The 15,168-nt window shown below is 39.6% G+C and overlaps 1 protein-coding gene across 2 annotated transcripts in view; it reads right to left on the bottom strand.

The window, feature by feature from the left end:
- ADCY8 (adenylate cyclase 8) overlaps window positions 1-15,168 on the bottom strand; it is a 523,977-nt gene that overhangs the window by 315,133 nt on the left and 193,676 nt on the right. For both annotated transcript variants that reach the window (XM_082257568.1, XM_082257567.1), the window contains exon 3: window positions 9,235-9,365. In XM_082257568.1, coding sequence (XP_082113694.1) covers window positions 9,235-9,365 — 131 coding nt within the window. The remainder of the gene's footprint in view (window positions 1-9,234; window positions 9,366-15,168) is intronic.

Here is a 15,168-nt window from a genome sequence, read left to right on the forward strand (position 1 = left end):
CAGATCGGTTCCTCGGGCTACCGATCATCCCAGCACGTTGCAGTGCACGGTGTATATGCATTAGACTCTGCTATAAAATGCGCTGTGGCATTCACAATGAATGTTAACACAACGCACCTCACACAGGACAGCTCTGTTGCATTAAGGCATGCGTTTCACAGTGTGTCGCCACAACGCACAAATGCGAACGGGCCCCAAGAGATTTAATACACCAGAGCAAAGAGCAACTGAGACTCGGTCAGATTTCATATCATCAGTCTGATCAGCCACAGATGATTTCTGATTGGCTACTAGAGGTTACTGCAACTTTTCTGCTGCCCTTTGCTTAAATGAGGCGGTAAAGGGTTAATGAGAGCTGTAATGACGATATATAAAAATAGACTGTTATTTCATGTGTGCCGCTTTCCAATAACTGAACTGAACGCACAATCCTTTTACATTCCCATCTGTTTCTGCACCAGCCAGGACAGCATAAAAATAGCCTGTTTTCAGCGACTTGGATTTAACTGTAAAATCAAGCGGCTTATCCGCAACATATATATAATTCCGCTTTACTGTCCATCAATCAGAGCCGGAGGTCTGCCCGTCCCCCCGCCGGATGCACTCATACTGATAGCAATGCAAAGCTCTATAGGATAAGCAATGTAATGCGTCTAGTAAAATAAGCGTTCAAGTGGAACTATGGCCAACATCAACCATGATGAGGATATGATAAAGGTGGTCACTAGCAATAAAGTGGGCCTGTCACATAGGGGTTGATTTACTAAAAGCAAACAGACTGTGCACTTTGCAAAATGCAGTTGCACTCTGCAAGGGCAGTTACTCCAGAGCTTAGTAAATGAAATAAATCTTCACTTTGCAAAGAGGACCCAATCATGTGCAAGGAAAGTAACAAATACAGCACATGATTGGATGATGGAAGTCAGCAGAGCTTCTGCTCATTTACTAAGCTCTGGAGCAACTGCAACTTGCAGAGTGCAACCCCACTTTGCAAAGTGCACAGCCTATTTTCCTTTAGTAAATCAACCCCATAATGTTCATCTTCAACCCTTTGCACCCTTCCATTCACACCAGCGGGCGTGCGTTAGGCTCCATAAAGCCAATGCGCACATGCCGGTGTGTGATGAGTAGGGGCGCAGGTGCGATGTGTTGAAAAAAGGTTTCTTTTTTTTTTTAATGACATTTCATTCATATTATATTATCATTTTACAGGATTTCTATAGCGCCAACAATTTGCACAGCACTTTACAAAATAAAGGGAGACTGTACAATTACAAAAAAAATGTAAAAGCTTGTGAAAGCTTACCATCTAAAATCTACGTTTATTCAACACAGCGTTCTGCGCTGCCTAAAAGTGCAACCTTTCCTTTTATTCAGCATTGGGTAATGGTGTTTGTAAATTGGGCTTCAGCCTGGGGAGGAGCGCCAACAATTTGCATAGCACTTTACAAAATAAAGGGAGACTGTACAATTACAAAAAAATGTAAAAGCTTGTGAAAGCTTACCATTTAAAATCTAAGTTTATTCAACACAGCGTGCTGCGCTGCCTAAAAGTGCAACCTTTGCTTTTATTCAGCATTGGGCAATGGTGTTTGTAAATTGGGCTTCAGCCTGGGGAGAAGCTGTGCCCAGCATAGAGACATAAGTGAAGCCGTGATTAAATGTACAAGGAGGATTAGAATAAGAATGGAACCAAGGGCTACATGCACACAGTCGCCGGGTGGATTTAAAGAAAATAACCTTTAATTCATCAAGTCCTATGTAGTGACGCAAGGACAAGAAAGACCAGCAGCATGCACCTATGGAAACTGGTCAGCAATAGTAGCTCATACATTTCCTCCTGACAGGTCCCCTTAAAGTAAAGCTTTCGTAAGAAACACACAAGGCTGAACACCTGAAAATTCTGGTATACCAGCCATTTGTCATGTCCTCTGCCTTCAATACTTTCTCAGTCACTGACTTGGAACAAGTCTGCATGTTAACAAAGTCGGAGAAAATGCGGACATCCTTAACTGCATAAATTTTCTAGCTTAGGAACTCATTAGTATTTTTTATACTATATATGAAGATATTATGTATAAAAATAAAATATAATAATTATTAAAATATAGCAATAATAAATATTAATACATATCTATGTTTATCTATTTGCACACACACAATATTAATATTTAATATTTTTATTAATATTTAAATATTTAATGTTTAATATTCCTTATCTGCATAGATTTTCTAGCTTAAAGACTCATTAGTAATATATTATATGAAGATATTATGTATGAAAATATAATATAATAAGTATTAAAATTTATACAAAAATACATATATGTTTATCTATCCGCACACACACACAATATTAATATTTAATATTAATCAAGCATTAATATATTTAGAGTGATTATTATTATTATTATTATTATATAAATGTATAAATATTTACATCTATATAGAGGGATTTTATTACTGTTATTATAATATATATATATATATATATATATATATATATATATATATATACATATATATATACATATATATATACACATACACAGTATATGTTCAGTAGTTGCCAACTTGCCACTGCACACATATCAGAGAGAAATGGGCCCCGTTGCTTCACTACACTGTGTCCTGAGGAGGATGAGCTAGTGCCTCATCAATATAAAATGTCATTATTGTGTGTTTACCTTTCAAAGCCTATAAGTGCCGCTCTATCTTTTTGATTATATATACATATATATATATATATATATATATATATATATATATATATATATATACATATACATATATATATATATAATATGAAAATTAATATTATAAAAATGTAATATATATATGTATATATATACATATATATATATATATATATATATATATATATATATATATATATATATATATAGAAAGGATTCCCAGCTGTGGTGCTGGATATGGGCCACCAGGTGCAACAAAAGTACCCTTGTGCATGCTCCTTCAAATGTGAGTGCTGAGACAATGACCAGTCCTGTATCTGAGTTTTTTGTATGTATTGAGAACTTGGATGGGAGAAGGGAATGAGCGGGATACTCCTCTGGCTCAACTATGCACAATTTGCTAGGGACAGCTGAAAACGCTTCTTGGCGCTGACTTGACGCTGACTAGATGCCGGTCAACGCCGCTTGACGCTGGTTAACGCTGGTTAACGCTGGCTTGCAGCCTGTTAACTCCGAACTGACCTTGGACTGCTTTCTCACATAAAGAAGTCCTTTCTTTAGCTCCCTAAGAACTCCTTGCTGAGGTAGCTACTTGTGCTGCTGCTCCTATTATACTATGTAAATAAATATATAATTAAATATCAAAAAGAAACCAAAAGAAATCTCTGTGGGAAAAAAAAAAGGACGTCAATTTCGTTTGGGTACAGAGTCGCACGACCGCGCAATTGTCCGTTAAAGTCACGCAGTGCCGAATCGCAAAATAGGCCCTGGTCAGGAAGGGGGTAAAATCTTCCGGGGCTTAAGTGGTTAAATACACTGTAGGCATGTTTTTTTTTTTTACTGTCACTGTACTTTTAAAAGCATTTTAAGGTCTTTAAACACACTTTTAAAACAATAGAAAGTCATTTAGGCTGCATTCACATGTCAGCGTATGATCGCGGGCAGAACCGCCGCGGTTCCGCCCGCGATTCGAGAGATTAATTGCAAATCGCGGGACGCCTAGCGTTGCCCGTTGATTTGCAATAGCCCCCCAAACGCCGAGCGATGTTGCCGCGATTTACGCCCGCCGAATCGCGGCAACATCGCGCAAACAAAATCGCGGGACGCAATACGCTCCAAAAAAGTACAAGAGCTTCTTTGGAGCGTATTGCGTCCCGCGATTTTGTTTGCGCGATGTTGCCGCGATTCGGCGGGCGTAAATCGCGGCAACATCGCTCGGCGTTTGGGGGGCTATTGCAAATCAACGGGCAACGCTAGGCGTCCCGCGATTTGCAATTAATCTCCGAATCGCGGGCGGAACCGCGGCAGTTCTGCCCGCGATCATACGCTGACATGTGAATGCAGCCTTAAACACATAAAAGATACTGAGAGACAGAGCAATGGAAAACACAAAAATATTTCATTTTCAATGATTTAATTAGTAAAATGACATTACAGAAAAAAGCGCAATATACCGGGACCGCAAAAAACTGAACCGCGATGGAGCGGGGGTTTACTGTAATACTTATAATTATAAATATATACTTATAATATACTATTTAATTATTAAATAATTAATATACATTTAATATGATGCAAACATTATTATTTTTATAGAATATAATGTTAAAAGTATTAAATCTAAAGGATAAGAATGTCAGCAGGGCATTTTTTTGTTTTTTTTGTTTTAGAGAAATGTGTTAGGAATGGCATTCCCTTTACAGATCCAGCCTGGAAATCATACTTGGTTGCCAATATTTTCAAATGATTTCCAGAAACACTTTGCGGTATAATTGGTGCATTCATCCGATCTCACGCAGGATTGTCTTCTGAGGATTGCTAATTGCTGAAAACAAGTTTATTCAATTGGAATATTAACAATATTTTGCACTTTAAAGGCTTGCCTTTGATCAATATGAACTTCAAAAGTGTAGCAGCAAACAGAACTGAGAGAGGAATTAATTCTCACATGTAAAAAGGAAGATTTCCTGCTACTCGCTCAATACTGAAATCCAAGGACACTGCCAGGGACAAATCTACAAAACCAGAGGACTGGAACTGAAATTCAAGAACAGCTTGACGTGGTGATGCTCTGCTGACGTCATTCAAAATGAATAAGCCAGAAAGGAAAATATTTAAAGGGGATTTTTTACTGAAAGATATCTGTAAGCTGCCTTTATAGATATGCTTTTGAAAATGCTATCTGCCTGGCTGTTTCTGGCCTCAATACTGTGTCACCGACCCAAAAAAAGAAGGCAGATCAGGAAGACCAGCCTGAAGCTGATACAGGTAATCTGCACACAAGGTAACAATCAGTGCCGGGACAAGGTCATCCAGTGCCCAGGGCAAAGATGCCAAACTGCGCCCCCCCCCCCTTTTCTTAGGGTCAGTGTCAGGGCGCCCCCATCCCTGCAATAAACCATTGAACCCAGGGCAACCTCCCTCCTGCTCACCCCTTGTCCAGGCCCTGGTTACAATGTACTGAAGAAAGAGGATTAGCATGACAGCCAGGCAGGTAACATTTTCAGAACTTGGCAATCAGTAAAGGTTACACATGTTTCTTTAGAATTAAAATAAAATGGAATGAATTATATGATGTCCACAAGCAGGTAAAGGAGGTGGAAGATATTTTAATATCGGAGTCTATGAGATCTGTTCCTGGGATTCCAGCAGCCGCAATCCTCTAAATGTTGGGAATCTACAGACGGAACAGAAGGAGAGACTCTGGAGAGAAGGATGAGTGTCACCCGTCCCCCACCGCACACTGCTGACATACTGAGCCTGATTATTACCGCCTGCTAACATAGTAACCGCGACTCACCGGAGGATTCCATCATCCACCAATATCATTACCGGAACAACCCGGGGGAGCGCAACACTCACACACTGCAAGGATCAACTACTATTATCATCTATCTATCTATCTATCTATCTATCTATCTATCTATCTATCTATCTATCTATCTATCTATCTCTGATCCATCCATCTATCTCTGATCCATCCATCCATCTCTGATCCATCCATCCATCTCTGATCCATCCATCCATCTCTGATCCATCTATCTATCTATCTATCTATCTATCTATCTATCTATCTATCTATCTCTGATCTATCTATCTATCTATCTATCTATCTATCTATCTATCTATCTATCTATCTATCTATCTATCTATCTCTGATCTATCTATCTATCTATCTATCTATCTATCTATCTATCTATCTATCTATCTATCTATCTATCTATCTATATATCTATCTATCTATCTATCTATCTATCTATCTATCTATCTATCTATCTATCTATCTATCTATCTCTGATCTATCTATCTATCTATCTATCTATCTATCTATCTATCTATCTATCTATCTATCTATCTATCTATCTATCTCTGATCCATCTATCTATCTCTGATCCATCCATATCTATCTATCTATCTATCTATCTATCTATCTATCTATCTATCTATCTATCTATCTATCTATCTATCTATCTCTGATCCATCCATCTATCTCTGATCCATCCATCCATCTCTGATCCATCCATCCATCTCTGATCCATCCATCCATCTCTGATCTATCTATCTATCTATCTATCTATCTATCTATCTATCTATCTATCTATCTATCTATCTATCTATCTATCTATCTCTGATCTATCTATCTATCTATCTATCTATCTATCTATCTATCTATCTATCTATCTATCTCTGATCTATCTATCTATCTATCTATCTATCTATCTATCTATCTATCTATCTATCTATCTATCTATCTATCTCTGATCCATCTATCTATCTCTGATCCATCTATCTATCTCTGATCCATCCATATCTATCTATCTATCTATCTATCTATCTATCTATCTATCTATCTATCTATCTATCTATCTATCTATCAATCTATCTCTGATCTATCTATCTCTGATCTATCTATCTATCTATCTATCTATCTATCTATCTATCTATCTATCTATCTATCTATCTATCTCTGATCCATCTATCTATCTCTGATCCATCTATCTATCTCTGATCCATCCATATCTATCTATCTATCTATCTATCTATCTATCTATCTATCTATCTATCTATCTATCTATCTATCTATCTATCTATCTATCTATCTCTGATCCATCCATCTATCTCTGATCCATCCATCCATCTCTGATCCATCCATCCATCTCTGATCCATCTATCTATCTATCTATCTATCTATCTATCTATCTATCTATCTATCTATCTATCTCTGATCTATCTATCTATCTATCTATCTATCTATCTATCTATCTATCTATCTATCTATCTCTGATCTATCTATCTATCTATCTATCTATCTATCTATCTATCTATCTATCTATCTATCTATCTATCTATCTATCTATCTATCTATCTATCTATCTATCTATCTATCTCTGATCCATCTATCTATCTCTGATCCATCCATATCTATCTATCTATCTATCTATCTATCTATCTATCTATCTATCTATCTATCTATCTATCTATCTATCTATCTATCTATCTCTGATCTATCTATCTATCTATCTATCTATCTATCTATCTATCTATCTATCTATCTATCTATCTATCTATCTATCTATCTATCTATCTATCTATCTATCAATCTATCTCTGATCTATCTATCTATCTATCTATCTATCTATCTATCTATCTATCTATCTATCTATCTATCTATCTATCTATCTATCTCTGATCCATCTAGCTATCTCTGATCCATCTATCTATCTCTGATCCATCCATATCTATCTATCTATCTATCTATCTATCTATCTATCTATCTATCTATCTATCTATCTATCTATCTATCTATCTATCTATCTATCTATCTATCTATCTATCTCTGATCCATCCATCTATCTCTGATCCATCCATCCATCTCTGATCCATCCATCCATCTCTGATCCATCCATCCATCTCTGATCTATCTATCTATCTATCTATCTATCTATCTATCTATCTATCTATCTATCTATCTATCTATCTATCTATCTATCTATCTATCTATCTCTGATCCATCTATCTATCTCTGATCCATCTATCTATCTCTGATCCATCCATATCTATCTATCTATCTATCTATCTATCTATCTATCTATCTATCTATCTATCTATCTATCTATCTATCTATCAATCTATCTCTGATCTATCTATCTCTGATCTATCTATCTATCTATCTATCTATCTATCTATCTATCTATCTATCTATCTATCTATCTATCTATCTATCTATCTCTGATCTATCTATCTATCTATCTATCTATCTATCTATCTATCTATCTATCTATCTATCTATCTCTGATCCATCTATCTATCTCTGATCCATCTATCTATCTCTGATCCATCCATATCTATCTATCTATCTATCTATCTATCTATCTATCTATCTATCTATCTATCTATCTATCTATCTATCTATCTATCTATCTATCTATCTATCAATCTATCTCTGATCTATCTATCTCTGATCTATCTATCTATCTATCTATCTATCTATCTATCTATCTATCTATCTATCTATCTATCTATCTATCTATCTATCTATCTATCTATCTATCTATCTATCTATCTATCTATCTATCTATCTATCTCTGATCCATCTATCTATCTCTGATCCATCTATCTATCTCTGATCCATCCATATCTATCTATCTATCTATCTATCTATCTATCTATCTATCTATCTATCTATCTATCTATCTATCTATCTATCTATCTATCTCTGATCCATCCATCTATCTCTGATCCATCCATCCATCTCTGATCCATCCATCCATCTCTGATCTATCTATCTATCTATCTATCTATCTATCTATCTATCTATCTATCTATCTATCTATCTCTGATCTATCTATCTATCTATCTATCTATCTATCTATCTATCTATCTATCTATCTATCTATCTATCTATCTCTGATCTATCTATCTATCTATCTATCTATCTATCTATCTATCTATCTATCTATCTATCTATCTATCTATCTATCTATCTATCTATCTATCTATCTATCTATCTATCTATCTATCTATCTCTGATCCATCTATCTATCTCTGATCCATCCATATCTATCTATCTATCTATCTATCTATCTATCTATCTATCTATCTATCTATCTCTGATCTATCTATCTATCTATCTATCTATCTATCTATCTATCTATCTATCTATCTATCTATCAATCTATCTCTGATCTATCTATCTATCTATCTATCTATCTATCTATCTATCTATCTATCTATCTATCTATCTATCTATCTCTGATCCATCTATCTATCTCTGATCCATCTATCTATCTCTGATCCATCCATATCTATCTATCTATCTATCTATCTATCTATCTATCTATCTATCTATCTATCTATCTATCTATCTATCTATCTATCTATCTATCTATCTATCTATCTATCTATCTATCTATCTATTCACCTAATTAAGGTGGAAACAAGTATTTTTTTCCCTAGTACAGAAGAAAATAGGAGAATATTACACATTCCTCTTTCTGTGGATGGGTGTTGCAGGGTCAGGAGCTCGTACTTCTCTTACCTGACATTTTCATAGCGATGAATGTAAATCTTGTGAAATTGGTGCTGCAGATGTTCATCTTCTACATTGGTCATGTCGTTGATCATTTCAAGTACAACAAATCGAGGTAATACGGAGAGGACAAGCCTTTCCTAAAAGACACAATAAACACATTACAATAAAAGTGTCAAAAAAATAAGTTAAAATAAACCACATAAAATACTGTAATAAGAAAATAATACTGTCCCCTCCCCTATGAACATACGAGTACAAACAAGCGGCGAGTGCTTCTATGTGTAAAAACAACGACTGTGCCTCACATGTAACATATCACAGCAAATGTTGGAATATTGGAAGTTATCATTTTAGGGCTATTATTGTTCACTGTTAAGTATAAACCGATTATTGAAAAAGGCTCTTAAAGCATCACCTATGGGCAGTTTTGGGTACTGCAGTTTTTGCCATTTAATGGGTATACGCAATTTTATGGCTTTGCATGTTTGGTATCTATATACTGGAGGCAAACTCATCTTTTGTATTTTACCAAAAATGTGGGTATTATATTGTGTTTGTGTGCGTGCGCTACTAACATTTATTGCAAATTGCAACTACTGTTTTGTTTTAATTCTAAAGGGCCTCTGTTTTTTCTTTTTAAAAATGCATCTTTTGAAGGTTTAACCACTTAAGCCCCGGAAGATTTTACCCCCATTCCGACCAGGGGGTATTTTGCGATTCGGCACTGCGTGACTTTAACGGACAATTGCGCGGTCGTGCGACGCTGTACCTAAACTAATTTGGCGTCCTTTTTTTCCCACAAACAGAGCTTTCTTTTGGTGGTATTTGATCACCTGTGCGATTTTTTGATCACGCGCTATAAACAAAAAAAGAGCGTCAATTTTGCAAAAATAACAATATTTTTCACATTTTTTTATATGAAATTCCCCCAAAAAAAATGTAAAAATCAAAATTTTTTAACATTTTCGGCCAATTTGTTTTATGCTACCTATGTTTGGTAAAAAAAATCGCAAAAAGCGTATTTTGATTGGTTTGCGCAAAAGTTATCGCGTTTACTAACAAAGGGAAAGATTGTCATTTTTGTTGTTTTTTTTTTAACGCGTAATGGCGGCGATCTGCGATTTTTTTGTGGTACTGCGACATTGGGGCGGACAGATCGGACCCTTGACTGACATTTTTGACACTTTTGGGGTTACCAGTGACATTTCTACAGTAATCAGTGCTATATATATGCACTGTTACTGTAAAAATACACTGGTAGTGAAGGGGTTAACTTTATTTGGGAGGGAGGGGCTGTGTGTGTCCCTAGGGGCGTGCTTTCTACTGTGATTGGCTGTGGCTTCAGCTGTAAGGACACTGATCAACGGATCTACATAGTAGATCCATGTGATCAGTGTCTTTGCAGCGAGGAGAATGGCAGGCAGCTTGTTTACACAAGCTGCCTGACATTCTCCCTCTCCCCCGCCGATCGGCGAGTGGCCGGCGGACATCGGGTCAGCTGGTCACACGTGCGGGGGGGTCCGTGACCACGCGGGAGCGGGAGCGCGCCTCCGGGGGCGCGCGCTCGCTCCCTAGACCCTCACAAGCAAGCAACGTAGCCCTACGTTAGTTTGCCTGTGAGGGGCTGACCGCCGACGTAGATAGTCGTGCGGCGGTCGGCAAGTGGTTAAGTAGTATTGTAGTTATAAATTCAAATTGTAACATTGTGACAGTGCAAGGCCCTGCCACTGTGGAAATGCAGGACAAATTGACACAAGATGAGTGATTCCGATATTCAAAAAGGGTCAGAGGCATGTCCCGGGAAATTATAGGCCTGTCAGTTTGACATCAGTAGTATGTAAACTTCTGGAGGGGATGATAAGGGACTATATCGTAGAGTTTGCTAAAGACAACAACATCATCAGCAGTAACCAGCACGGGTTTACAAATGGGCGTTCTTGTCAAACCAATCTCTTAGCATTCTACGAGGAGGTGAGCTGTGAGCTAGATAGGGGCAGACCAGTGGATGTGGTGTACTTGGATTTCGCTAAGGCGTTTGATACAGTTCCCCACAAGCGCTTAATTTATAAAATAAGGTCTGCAGGTATCGATAGCAGGGTTTGCTCTTGGATACGGAACTGGCTAAAAGGCCGTGTCCAAAGGGTGGTAATAAACAGCGCATACTCAGACTGGTCTGAGGTAGTAAGCGGGGTGCCCCAGGGCTCAGTCCTGGGACCAACCTTGTTCAATTTATTCATAAACAGCATTGAGGACGGGATCAGTAGTTCAATATCAGTTTTTGCAGATGACACAAAATTGGCCAGGGCAATAACTGCACAACATGAAGCAGATATCCTACAGAATGACCTGAACAAAATAACGGAGTGGGCAACGACATGGCAAATGAGGTTTAATGTGGAGAAGTGTAAGGTTTTGCACTTGGGGACTAAAAACATAAAAGCACAATACACTTTAGGAGGGGAACCCTTGGGGGAATCAAAAATGGAGAAAGATCTGGGAGTCTTGGTTGATGATAGATTAGGCAACAGCATGCAATGTCAAGCGGCAGCTTCCAAAGCCAGCAGAATATTAGCATGCATAAAGAAAGGGATGTATTCCAGAGATAAGACTATAATCCTTCCACTTTATAAAACTCTGGTCCGACCGCATCTGGAGTATTCTGTCCAGTTCTGGTCGCCAGTCCTCAGGAGGGATGTGTTGGAGCTGGAGAGAGTCCAAAGAAGGGCAACCAATCCATTAGGGGATTGGAGGACCTTGATAATGAAGAGCGGCTTTAATCGCTCGATTTATTCTCCCTGGAGAAGAGACGTCTGAGGGGGGACATGATAGCAATTTATAAATATCTTAATGGGGATCTCAGCTTAGAAAAAAAACTGTTCATTCAAAGGAATTGCATGAGGACTCGAGGGCATACAATGCGATTAGAGGAGAAGCATTTTAACCTCAGGCAATGAGGAGGGTTCTTTACTGTTAGGGCTACAAGATTGTGGAATTCTCTACCACAATAGGTGGTTTCTGCGGGTAGTATGGTGGCTTTCAAAAGACTCTTAGACGTACATCTCAAGGATCAGGACATTAAGGGCTATGTGAGATGATTACAGCCACACACACCTACACAGGTTGAACTGGATGGACTATTGTCTTTATTCAACCTCACCTACTATGTAACTATGTAAGATTTTCATTAAGGGTTAATGTGAGGTTCCCAAGGGAAACAAATACTGTATAAAAGTGCAGGGCTCACTACGGGGAACCTGTAAATCCAAATGTGGAGTCCATAGACAGGTGCTAAGGTTCGAAGTGTCCTCTCACACTGCAGACAACAGCAAAGCATGAATGGGAGTCGGAAACTCTGATATCCGTATCATACATTTTATTGAAGGCTGCATAGGAATGACATAATAAAACTAACGCGTTTCGGCGAGAGCCTTAATCCTAGTGAGGTTCAAGGCTATCGTTTCTGAGCAGAGAAAGCTGTGTTTTTGGCTCTCTCTGGATTCTGTAACCCTGGATTAAGGCTTGGAGCTTGAAGATTCCAAAGTGTCTTGGGTGGTACAGAATCATACCTCCCAACTTTTAAACTTGAGAATGAGGGATACTTAAGGGAGGTAGAGACAGGATGTGGCCAGACTTCACAATTGGAGGGGCTTAAAGGGCATGGTTAAACAAAACCCAGGCTTTGGATACGTGCTGGGGGGGGAGCTTTGGGAAGGAAGAGGACTTGTGCTAGGAGGTGGGATGGAGGAGGGGGGGTTAGATATGTGCTGGGGGGCCATGGGAGGGGAGAGGGCTTGTGCAAGAAGGTGGGGAGGGGCTCAGATATGTTCAGGGGGGCATTTTGGGACGGGAGAGAACTTGTGCTTGAAAGTGGGGCGGGGGGGCACATAGGTGCTTTGGGGTGGTTTGGTAGGGTGGTGGACTTGTGCTAAAAGGATGGGGTGCAAGAGGCAGATATGTGATGAGGGCACTTTTGGAGGGGAGTAGATTTGTGCTAGAAGGTGGAAAGGGGGGGGGGGTCAGATATGTGCTAGGGGTGCTTTGGGAGGCAAAATAACTTGTGCTAGAGAGTGGGGTAGAGGATGGGGTCGGATATGTGCTGGGAAGGGTGTAGATTTGTGATAGAAGGTGAGGGGAGGGGGCGCTTTGGGAGGGGAGAGGACTTGTGCTAGAAGGGGGGTTGGGGACATTTCAAATCTAAACCCCCTCCCCTCTTGGCACAATTCCTCTCCACTTCAAAAGCACCCCCCCGCGCAGCACATATCCTCCTATCAAATAAAAATCACTCCTCCAAGTGTAGTGTTGTTTTCTCATCCTGGCATTTGGCTCCAGGACTCCAGCCAGATTCGCGGGACACTAGGATTTACTTGAAATCTCGGGAAGGTCCCGGTGAATCCGGGATGGTTGGGAGGTATGCGGAACCTTCAATCCTGTGTCCAGGTTTTACTAGGTGCCTGAAGCCTGTGTGAGTACAAAGGTGTGCAGGGATATTATAAACTCAAGCCTAAGGATAGCTCAGGGCTCCCAGTTTGGAGACAGCCTCCCTATTGGATACAGGAGGTCTCACCCAGGGCGTCAAAGGTGCCCCAGCCAGGAGACAGGAGCTTTAGTTCCCGGAGTTAGGTGAGCTCCTATCGGGTTGTCAGGAGAACCTTTATCCAGATGCCAGGAAGGGGTTGTGCAGCAGGGCGCTGCAACTAAAAGGGTTACTAAACCCAGCATCCTGCAGTCACTATATCTGGTCTCCTACAGTACACAGAACATGGAAATGCAATTATTTTAGAAAATATAAACTGCTAAATACTTTTTCTCATGAGCAGTATATAGCAGTCTTGTGACTTCTATCAGTGTCTAGTAAAAGCTTGTAGCAGGAGTTGTCATTCTCCTCTGTCTTATGAGGCTGCAGGCCTCTTGACCCTCTGTCTGGACAGCGGTGATTGGCCCTGTGCTGATCACATGCACCCTCCCAAGAAAAAAGCAATTCACACCAAACTGAGCATGTGCAGAGTATCCCGAAGGCTCTGTTCTATCAGAAGATGGTTTGGGGACAGTGGAAGAAGGGGAGGATCAGAGAAGACAGGATCAAACAGACTTTTTGTACAATGCGGAGGATTAACCCCTTGGGTTCCACAGTGAGTATAACAAGTATGCTTTACTGCAAATACAGGCTGATTTTACTGTTGTGAGTTTAGTAAAACTTTACCTCTTTGTGGCATAAATTCAACTAAGTCATAAGGGTCCTTTCCTGCCTGGTGGACTCTGTTTTGCTCAGAGGGGATCGATCCACTGATCCCTGCTGAGCAGGCGGATGACAGGTCTGTCTCCGCTTAATTTGCAGAGACAGACCTGTCAGATCCCGCTCAGCTCTATGGGTGATCGGATGAGAGTGGACCGCCTGTCCGTTTTCATCCAATCCTATCCGATCCTCCAGATGGATGGAAAATAGGGTTTCCATCTGTCTGAATTTTACGGACAGGATTGGATCGGATAGCAGCGGGTGTCAGTGGACATTCCACAGCTGACATCCGCTGCTCCATAGATGTGCATGGAGCATCCGATCAGGTCCGCCTGAAAAAACTGGCAGGGACCGGATCGGAAAGCCCGTGTGAAAGGGCCCTAAGTCTAAGTGAACTAGTAGAGCTTTGCAATGGGACTGGTAGGAAGAATGGTGGTGCTGCTGACAAGGGAGTCAGGTGGCTCGGTATTTTCCGTTGACTGCTTATGTCGATGTGGAAGAACCCCTACGTGGGTAACTGATGCCTGTGTGAACTTTTCCTTTTTTCTTTCCAATAAAAGTGGACTTCCATGCCCTAAAATACAGTTTGGATTGACGCAACTCGTTGGGAAATGCATCTGCCATGTGAGCATAACCACCCCAACACTACAACATGTACCGTGTTTCCCCGAAAATAAGACCGGGTCTTATATTAATTTTGGCTACAA

Source organism: Pelophylax lessonae (assembly GCF_965119305.1).
Source record: "Pelophylax lessonae genome assembly, chromosome: 5".
In the NCBI taxonomy this organism is placed as follows: domain Eukaryota; kingdom Metazoa; phylum Chordata; class Amphibia; order Anura; family Ranidae; genus Pelophylax; species Pelophylax lessonae.